The sequence below is a fragment of the Heterodontus francisci genome, chromosome 26 (genome assembly GCF_036365525.1).
Source record: "Heterodontus francisci isolate sHetFra1 chromosome 26, sHetFra1.hap1, whole genome shotgun sequence".
NCBI lineage: Eukaryota > Metazoa > Chordata > Chondrichthyes > Heterodontiformes > Heterodontidae > Heterodontus > Heterodontus francisci.
Genome location: NC_090396.1, coordinates 71,580,478 through 71,590,740, shown reverse-complemented (window position 1 = coordinate 71,590,740; position 10,263 = coordinate 71,580,478). Strand labels below are relative to the sequence as shown.

The window sequence follows — 10,263 nt, the reverse complement described above, 5'->3', positions numbered from 1 at the left end:
TAAGACCTTCCTTAAAACCCACCCTTTGACCAATCTTTTCAGCACCTGCCATAATGTGTCAAATTTGGTCCTATTACAATCCTGTGAAGCACCTTGAGAAGTTTTACTATGTTTAAAAGGTGCAATATAAATAAAAAGCGGTTATTGATTAGCATGAACAATCAGTAAATGAAACTAACTTCAACATTCTCTGATTCGGCTCACCCTTCTTTGATGATCTTCTCTGTGTCCTTGGCTACGTGGTAATAGCTGATGACGTGATCCAAGCAAGACAGCGTTTTTTCCACATTATCCTGCAGGCGCTGCAGATTTTCCGTCTGCTTGTGGACCGGAATGATGGAATTCTCCAACTGCATCAGTCGGCTTTCAAACGATGAAAGGATGGAAACCTGGAAATAAGAGATGTAGCAATCGATTTCAATGCTATCTAAAGCGCACTCTCTCCCAGTCTCCACCCAGGAAAGAGTGATCCATGCTGGGCATCAACAGCCACCACCCCCCGCCCCAACTACTTCCTAAGGGCCCAGTGAGCACTGGCAGATCACTGAAGCATGGGACTGAGGACAACATCCAGCATTACTATGAATATGCACATGTGTTTTCCAACCATGGTTCAGTGGGTAGCAGTCTCACCCGAGTCCAATGGCTGTGGGTTCAAGTCCCATTCAAGGAACTAGAGCACAAATTCTCGGTGGGCACAGAGAGTTCTACTCTGTTGGAGGCGCCATCTTTTGGATGAGGTGTTAAACTGAGACCCCATCTGCCCTTTCCAGAGGATGCAAAAGATTGCATAGTATTATTTCAGAGTAGCAACCGAGTGCTCGCTGGTGTCCTGGCCAATACTTAATTTTCAATCAACATCACTAAAACAAATTATATGATCATTATCTCAACGCTATTTGCGGGAGCTTACTGTGTGCAAATTGGCTGACACGTTTCCACATTACAACAGTAACAGTACGTCATTGGCTGTAAGGCATTTAGTGATGTCCTGAGGTTGCTCAAGTCTGTCTTTCCAGAACAGATGACTGCAGAGAGGTTTACTAAGTGCTGTGGTTAAGTTGCCACACTAGGTAACCTGAGGCTAATCCAGAGAAATGAGAGTTCAGATCCCACCATTGCACTTTGAGAATCTGATGAGTTTTTTAAAAAACCTGGTATCAGTAAAATTGGCCGTGAAGCTATCAGATTGTCGTAAAAATCCAACTGGTTCATGAATGCCCTTAAATGAAGGAAAACTGTCATCCTAACCCAACCTGGGCCTATACGGGACTCCTGTTGCCACACCAACGTAGTTGACTCTTAACTGTTTTCTGAAGTGACCAAGTAACTAACCCATTGAGTTGCATCCAGGGCAACGAGGGATGGGGAATAAATGTCACGCTCACATCCCAAGAGCGAATGTTACAGCAGTCAAGCGTGGGACCGCAGCTTATTCTCTGTCCCCGGATACCAAGATCAACTGTAATACCCACACCATCAGAGTGGTTACAGCACAGAAGGAGGCCATTTGGCCATTGAGACTGTGCTGGCTCTTTGCAACTTCGACTCACCTAGTCCCACTCACCAGTCTTTTCTCCGTAGTCCTGCAAATTTTTCCTCAACACCTTGCTTAACCAATTCCCCTTTGAAAGCCATGAATAAATCTGCCTCCACCAAACTCTCAAGCAGTGCATTCCAAATCCAAACCACTCGCTGCCTAAAAATGTTTTTCCTGATGTCACCATTCATGCTTTTGCCAATCACCTTAAATCGGTGTCCTCTGGTTCTCGATCCTTCCATCAATGGGAACAGCTCTATCAAATCTCCTCTCAACCTTCTCTTCTCCAAGAAGAACAGCCCCGGCTTCTCAGATTTATCCACATAACTGAAGTCACTCATCCCTGGAACAATGCTCAAGAATCTTTTCTGCAACCTCTCTAATGCCGTCACATCCTTCCTAAAAGGTGTGGTGCACAGAACTGGACACAATACTCCAGTTGAGGTTGAATCAGTGCATTATACAGGTTTATTATAACTTCCTTGCTTTTATACTCTATGCCTCTATATATAAAGCCCAGGATACTGTATGCTTTATTATCCACTCTCTCAACCTGCCCTGCCACCTTCAATGATTTGTGCACATATACCCCATGGTCCCTCTGCTCATGCACCCCTTTAGGATTGTATCCTTTATTTTATATTGCCTCTCCTCGTTCTTTATAAAGAAAAGCAGAGGTCCCAACACCAACCTCTGTGGAACCACATTATAAACCTTCCTCCTGTCCAAAAAACAACCATTCACCATTACTTTGTTTCCCGTCACTCAGCCAACTTTGTATCCATGCTGTTACTGTCATTTTTATTCCATGGGCTCCAACTTTGCTGACAAGTCTGTTATGTGGCACTTTATCAAATGCCTTTTGGAAGTCCTTGTACACCACATCAACCGCATTATCCTCATCAACCCTCTCCATCACCTCGTCAAAAAAATTCAAGGAAGTTAGTTAAACATGATTTGCACTTTAACAAATCCATGTTGGCTTTCCTTAACTAATCTACATTTGTCCAAGTGATGGTTACTTTCGGCCTGGATTATTGTTTCTAAAACCTTCCCCACAACCATTGTTAAACTGTAGTTGCTGAGCTTATCCTTACACCCTTTTTTAAACAAGGGTGTAACATTTGCAATTCTCTAGTCCTCTAGCACCACCCATGTATCCAAGGAGGATTGGAAAATTATGGCTAATGCCGCTGCTATTTCCACCCTTACTTCCCGCAGCATCCTTGGATGCATCTCATCTGGTCCTGGTGACTTGTTAACTTTAAGTAGAGTCGGCCTAATACCTCCCTTTTTATCAATTTTCAGCCAATCAACCTCCTCTTTCACTGTCACTTGGGCAGTATCTTCTTCCTTGATAAAAGAGAGACATCATCACACTCATCCAGGATCAAATTCGAAATCCTCCTATGCAAAACGGCTCAGGGCTTGTGTGAGACACTGCCATACAGTGCATGTGTGCATGATACACACCACAAAATCAGGCTCTCTGCTATGGCTTTCGCGCCCTCCTGCCCCAACAGCCTATTACCCTGTCAAAGTTCACTGATCACCCACTCAATCATAGCAGGCAGTGGTGCTTCCAATATAAAAAATGTTAACTTAGAGCTGAAGTGAAATTAACTTACCATGTTTTTTGTTAGTTGGTCACTTTTTTCCAGGCTTTCTCTTAAGAAAGACAAGGTTTCTTGCTCCTGTATATAAAAAAAAGCTGTAAACGTGGATCAATTAAACACTTCAGCACTCAATATCAAATGCATTGGCACCAGGACTTCGCCAGGGCAGCAGTTTAAAGCATTGTAGGAAAGTGTTCGGACATCAGTCTCCCTCCCCCACCTGCTGAATTACTCACACAATGAATGGGTGAGGTGGCAGAGAGCTCTCTATACCAAGGGAACAGAGACTGCAGGTCAGAAGGTGCCAAAAGGGAAGACTGAACGGAGAAGGAAAGGTGGCACAGGGAATTGGTATAAATTGGCAAAGATTTAGAATGATTACCAACACAAATTCTTACCCCTTACCAAACAGACAGCAAGTCAAATAAAAAGTAACCTTTCATGCACACAGTCTCACTTTTCCAAGGACTTCCCAGAATGTAACAAACTGGGAGTTACCAAACACAGATGAAGCTCTTTAAAGGAGGATTTAAAATGAAAAACAAATCATGCACATTTAAAGCATTCAATTGTAGGCTCATGGATAGGATCTTCTTGTCCAGAGAACAGTACGTTAGTTTGTGGGAACAGGAAATTAACATGTCAAAAAGGTTGGCTCCCTTATGGATAAATGCACCCACCATTGTGCTACTGAACATGCAGCCCAACTGCACTACTGAACCACACAGATGGGAAAAGGCTTGGATTTGATATAAAATCTCAAATCACAGTGTAGCACCACAATTGTCTTTAAGGAAGAATAAACAGCCAGGTTTCACACTCCTGATCACTGTTCAGTGACTGCAGTAATGCACTGTGGTGATCTAGCCCGCTGACACTTCGGTCACTTGGAAAGCTTCTGCTCTCAGTAAATCATCAGCACCTTCACAAGAGAAGTGAAGTGAACTGTGTTTTTTTTCCTTTGCCAGTTCCCGAACACAACCCCCTCCAAAAAGGAAAAAACCCAATGAGAGACACAGAGGCAACACTCCATGGCCTAGAGTACCCATCCCTGGTCATTCTTTTCAGACAAGCCTAAATGCTATTCAACTATGAAAAGCTTCACAGCTGCTGAACACACACACACACATATATATATATATATATACATAGATTCTAGCAAGAGTCATTAACAAAAAGCAGGAACCTAGGGGTCAACTGCAGTTCCCAACTGGTGATATCAGTCAACTCACAGACTGAAAAATAAGGGATCGCCCATTTAAGACAGAGATGAGAAATCTTTTCTCTCAGAAGATAGTGAATATTTGGAACTCTTCCTCAAAATGCAGTGGAAGCAGAGTCTTTGAAAATTTTTAAGGCAGAGGTAGTCCACAGGTCACAGCGTATCAATAAACTTTCCCACGTACCGAAACAGCCAATTAGATACTCGATTTGTCCCCAGAATAAAGCACACCAACCAGGTTTCCTTAACAAAATTATCCATTTATAAAACCAAGTCTTAACCAATAATGAAGTAAACATATACGCGAATCGAAATATTAAAGCCCCATATTATTTATCCTCGTTCTCATACACACTCACATACATCCAAAAACCATTTACATGGGAAAAAAGGGATTTTTGTTTACAGCTGTTTCAAGTGAATAAAAGGAATTAAAAAATGACTTAGACTGCAAAGCTCTCAAAGGAAGTTCGTTGTTTTGGTGCGTCCCAAAGTCGAATAGTTGGATGCCACTCGGAGTCTTTCCAGGCTGTTTGGGTAGCTGTTCAGAGAAATTCAACTACAGAAGGATTCACATAGGTCTGCCATCAGGTATCAGCGACAAGGATCTTCTTAGGCCTTACACATTTGATGCAAAGTTCTTTTTTTAAAAAAGATGCAAGATTTCGGCAAAGATCCCTCCCCCCCCCCCCCCCCCCCCCCACACACAGCCACCCTCCTTCCCTCCCTCGCCCCCCCGCCACACACAGCCACCCTCCTTCCCTCCCTCACCATCCCCCCACACACAGCCACCCTCCTTCCCTCCCTCGCCCCCCCCCCCACACAGCCACCCTCCTTCCCTCCCTCGCCCCCCCCCCCACACAGCCACCCTCCTTCCCTCCCTCGCCCCCCCCCCCACACAGCCACCCTCCTTCCCTCCCTCGCCCCCCCCCCCACACAGCCACCCTCCTTCCCTCACTCGCACCCCCCCCCCCCGGCCCCCCTCCTTCCCTCACTCGCACCCCCCCCCCCCGGCCCCCCTCCTTCCCTCACTCGCCCCCCCCCGGCCCCCCTCCTTCCCTCACTCGCCCCCCCCAGCCACCCTCCTTCCCTCACTCGCCCCCCCCAGCCACCCTCCTTCCCTCACTCGCCCCCCCCCAGCCACCCTCCTTCCCTCACTCGCCCCCCCCCAGCCACCCTCCTTCCCTCACTCGCCCCCCCCCAGCCACCCTCCTTCCCTCACTCGCCCCCCCCCAGCCACCCTCCTTCCCTCACTCGCCCCCCCCAGCCACCCTCCTTCCCTCACTCGCCCCCCCCAGCCACCCTCCTTCCCTCACTCGCCCCCCCCAGCCACCCTCCTTCCCTCACTCGCACCCCCCCAGCCACCCTCCTTCCCTCACTCGCACCCCCCCAGCCACCCTCCTACCCTCACTCCCCCCCCCAGCCACCCTCCTTCCCTCACTCGCCCCCCCCCAGCCACCCTCCTTCCCTCACTCGCCCCCCCCCAGCCACCCTCCTTCCCTCACGCCCCCCCCAAGCCACCCTCCTTCCCTCACTCGCCCCCCCCCAAGCCACCCTCCTTCCCTCACTCGCCCCCCCCCAGCCACCCTCCTTCCCTCACTCGCCCCCCCCCAGCCACCCTCCTTCCCTCACTCGCCCCCCCCAGCCACCCTCCTTCCCTCACTCGCCCCCCCCAGCCACCCTCCTTCCCTCACTCGCCCCCCCCAGCCACCCTCCTTCCCTCACACCCCCCCCCCAGCCACCCTCCTTCCCTCAGTCACCACCCCCCCCAGCCACCCTCCTTCCCTCACTCACCACCCCCCCCAGCCACCCTCCTTCCCTCACTCACCCCCCCCAGCCACCCTCCTTCCCTCACTCGCCCCCCCCAGCCATCCTCCTTCCCTCACTCGCCCCCCCAGCCACCCTCCTTCCCTCACTCGCCCCCCCACAGCCACCCTCCTTCCCTCACTCGCCCCCCCACAGCCACCCTCCTTCCCTCACTCGCCCCCCCACAGCCACCCTCCTTCCCTCACTCGCCCCCCCACAGCCACCCTCCTTCCCTCACTCGCCCCCCCACAGCCACCCTTCTTCCCTCACCCGCCCCCCTCCTTCCCTCACTCGCCCCCCCCCAGCCACCCTTCTTCCCTCACTCGCCCCCCCCAGCCACCCTCCTTCCCTCACTCGCCCCCCTCCTTCCCTCACTCGCCCCCCCCAGCCACCCTCCTTCCCTCACTCGCCCCCCCCCTTCCCTCACTCGCCCCCCCCAGCCACCCTCCTTCCCTCACTCGCCCCCCCACAGCCACCCTCCTTCCCTCACTTGCCCCCCCACAGCCACCCTTCTTCCCTCACCCGCCCCCCTCCTTCCCTCACTCGCTCCCCCACAGCCACCCTTCTTCCCTCACCCGCCCCCCTCCTTCCCTCACTCGCTCCCCCCCAGCCACCCTTCTTCCCTCACTCGCCCCCCTCCTTCCCTCACTCGCCCCCCCCAGCCACCCTCCTTCCCTCACTCGCCCCCCTCCTTACCTCACTCGCCCCCCCCAGCCACCCTCCTTCCCTCACTCGCCCCCCTCCTTCCCTCACTCACCCCCCCCAGCCACCCTCCTTCCCTCACTCGCCCCCCCCAGCCACCCTCCTTCCCTCACTCGCCCCCCCCAGCCACCCTCCTTCCCTCACTCGCCCCCCCCAGCCACCCTCCTTCCCTCACTCGCCCCCCCCAGCCACCCTCCTTCCCTCACTCGCCCCCCCCAGCCACCCTCCTTCCCTCACTCGCCCCCCCCCCAGCCACCCTCCTTCCCTCACTCGCCCCCCCACAGCCACCCTTCTTCCCACCCGCCCCCCTCCTTCCCTCACTCGCTCCCCCCAGCCACCCTCCTTCCCTCACTCGCCCCCCCCCAGCCACCCTCCTTCCCTCACTCGCCCCCCCCCCCAGCCACCCTCCTTCCCTCACTCGCCCCCCCACAGCCACCCTTCTTCCCTCACCCGCCCCCCTCCTTCCCTCACTCGCTCCCCCCAGCCACCCTCCTTCCCTCACTCGCCCCCCCCCAGCCACCCTCCTTCCCTCACTCGCCCCCCCCCAGCCACCCTCCTTCCCTCACTCGCCCCCCCCCCAGCCACCCTCCTTCTCTCACTCGCTCCCCCCCCCAGCCACCCTCCTTCTCTCACTCGCCCCCCCCCAGCCACCCTCCTTCCCTCACTCGCCCCCCCCCAGCCACCCTCCTTCCCTCACTCGCCCCCCCCCAGCCACCCTCCTTCCCTCACTCGCCCCCCCCCCCAGCCACCCTCCTTCCCTCACGCCCCCCCCCCAGCCACCCTCCTTCCCTCACGCCCCCCCCCCAGCCACCCTCCTTCCCTCACGCCCCCCCCCCAGCCACCCTCCTTCCCTCACTCGCCCCCCCCCCAGCCACCCTCCTTCCCTCACTCGCCCCCCCCCCAGCCACCCTCCTTCCCTCACTCACCCCCCCCCAGCCACCCTCCTTCCCTCACTCGCCCCCCCCCAGCCACCCTCCTTCCCTCACTCGCCCCCCCCCCCAGCCACCCTCCTTCCCTCACTCGCCCCCCCACAGCCACCCTTCTTCCCTCACCCGCCCCCCTCCTTCCCTCACTCGCTCCCCCCAGCCACCCTCCTTCCCTCACTCGCCCCCCCCCAGCCACCCTCCTTCCCTCACTCGCCCCCCCCCAGCCACCCTCCTTCTCTCACTCGCTCCCCCCCCCAGCCACCCTCCTTCTCTCACTCGCCCCCCCCCAGCCACCCTCCTTCCCTCACTCGCCCCCCCCCAGCCACCCTCCTTCCCTCACTCGCCCCCCCCCCAGCCACCCTCCTTCCCTCACTCGCCCCCCCCCAGCCACCCTCCTTCCCTCACTCGCCCCCCCCCAGCCACCCTCCTTCCCTCACTCGCCCCCCCCCAGCCACCCTCCTTCCCTCACTCGCCCCCCCCCCAGCCACCCTCCTTCCCTCACTCGCCCCCCCCCCAGCCACCCTCCTTCCCTCACTCGCCCCCCCCCCAGCCACCCTCCTTCCCTCACTCGCCCCCCCCCAGCCACCCTCCTTCCCTCACTCGCCCCCCCCCCAGCCACCCTCCTTCCTTCACTCGCCCCCCCCCCAGCCACCCTCCTTCCCTCACTCGCCCCCCCCCCCCAGCCACCCTCCTTCCCTCACTCGCCCCCCCCCCCAGCCACCCTCCTTCCCTCACTCACCCCCCCCCCCAGCCACCCTCCTTCCCTCACTCGCCCCCCCCCCCAGCCACCCTCCTTCCCTCACTCGCCCCCCCCCCAGCCACCCTCCTTCCCTCACTCGCCCCCCCCCCAGCCACCCTCCTTCCCTCACCCGCCCCCAACAGCTACCCTCCCTCCTTCCCTCTCTCTATCTATCTATCACTCACTCCCTCCCTCCTCCAGCCCCTTGTCTGGGTCTTCCCAGCACCCCTCCACCTACTTGTCGCAGTTTTTCCTCTATATCCCTTTTCCTAGCGGAGGCATCATCCGTGGGTATCATGATTTCTCCGCTTTAATTCCCTCTAGTGCCGCCTCACACCATCAGGCCTCAAGCTTGTTGTCCTTCACTCCGCACGTACTTCCGGCACGGCATTTCCGGTTCGTTGCTGTGTTCCGTCACCAACAGGTGGCAGGGCTTGTTGCCAAGGCAACGGATCACTTGGTGCCACATCTTCTGCTTTCCCTCAACTCCTGGGCCAGATGTTAATATACTCCAGTAGTTATCTTACAAATGTTATTTTTCTATAAGCTGAAAAATGTTCGGGGGAAAAACTGCCAAGCCATCAATTTTTTGGAGTCTTATTATTGGTTTAATTTGAAAAATAAGCAAAATTCCAATAATTTTCTCCTCCAATTCACTTCTTCCCTCATGAAGGCCTAATGTTTTGTCTCAGGTGGTAGCACTCCTGCTGCTGGTTGTGGGTTCAACGACAATAACTTGCACTTATTGCCTTTAACATAGTGAAGCCTCTCAGAGCACTTCAAGGAGTGACTATCAGACAAAAAATTGACACCGAGCCACATAAGGAGATATTTGGGCAGATGACCATAAGCTTAGTCAAACAGGAAGGTTTTAAGAAGCGTTTTAGAGGAGGGAGCGGTGAAGAGGTTTAGGGAGGGAATTCCAGAACTTCAAGCCAGGCAGCTGAAGGCACCGATGTCTGCCAATGGTGGACTGATGAAAATTGGGCATGTGCAAGAGGCCAGAATTGGAGAAGTGCAAAACTCTTGACAACTGAGAAGCCATTTCATGGTGCTCAGCAAAAGTGATGTAAAGACTACTTGAAAGCGACTCTGAAGCAGTGCAAAATAGACATCCATAAGCTGGAACAACTTGTTCAAGATAAGATAGCATAGCAAAAAAAACATCCAAGAAGGCACCTACTACTATGAGGCCTATCACATTGTTGATGCCAAACATGAGCACCAGCTGGGGAAGTCTCATCTGATAAATCAAGATTCCCAACATGATGTTTCTGTGATCCACTGTTTACTCTGAAGCTGCTCATTCCCAGCAAAAATAGGTTTCATCAGTCATCAAAGTGCACTGCAAAAAAAAAATGATAGTCTGACTATATTCTTCGATTTTAAAGGTCAAACAAACTAGGATATGGGTTTACACAAACAAACTTCTCCCAAGGACCTCAACAACATCCCTCAACACTACTTGAACTTGTGCAAGCCCTTTTGGACACACACAATTAACCTTCAACAATGTAGCTTCAACCATGACGAAGCTTGGAAAGCCAAATAAAATTCACCAGAAGTCGCAAACCATCACCTCGTAAAAGACCCGATGCAGCAGATCCCTGGCTTTGATCTTCCGTGAAGCTCACGGGCGACCCTAAACCTCATCCACACAAACCACGACATGTGTGGTTTCTTGCTGCACAAATGGAAAATTAAAAACTCTA

The 10,263-nt window shown here is 54.0% G+C and overlaps 1 protein-coding gene across 7 annotated transcripts in view; it reads right to left on the bottom strand.

Annotated features, from left to right (window-relative positions):
- exoc7 (exocyst complex component 7) overlaps positions 1–8,946 on the bottom strand; it is a 43,417-nt gene extending 34,471 nt beyond the window's left edge. For 6 of the 7 annotated variants that reach the window (XM_068058564.1, XM_068058565.1, XM_068058566.1 and 3 more), the window contains exons 1-3: positions 8,790–8,946; positions 3,169–3,234; positions 205–389 (exon numbers count right to left, since the gene is read on the bottom strand). In XM_068058564.1, the coding sequence (XP_067914665.1) occupies positions 205–389; positions 3,169–3,234; positions 8,790–8,849 (311 nt within the window). In that variant the 5' untranslated portion in view covers positions 8,850–8,946. Of the gene's footprint in view, positions 1–204; positions 390–3,168; positions 3,235–4,827; positions 4,997–8,789 lie in introns of all 7 variants that reach the window. The other variant, XM_068058568.1, reaches the window with a different exon arrangement.
- Between the last annotated feature and the right edge of the window lie 1,317 nt (positions 8,947–10,263).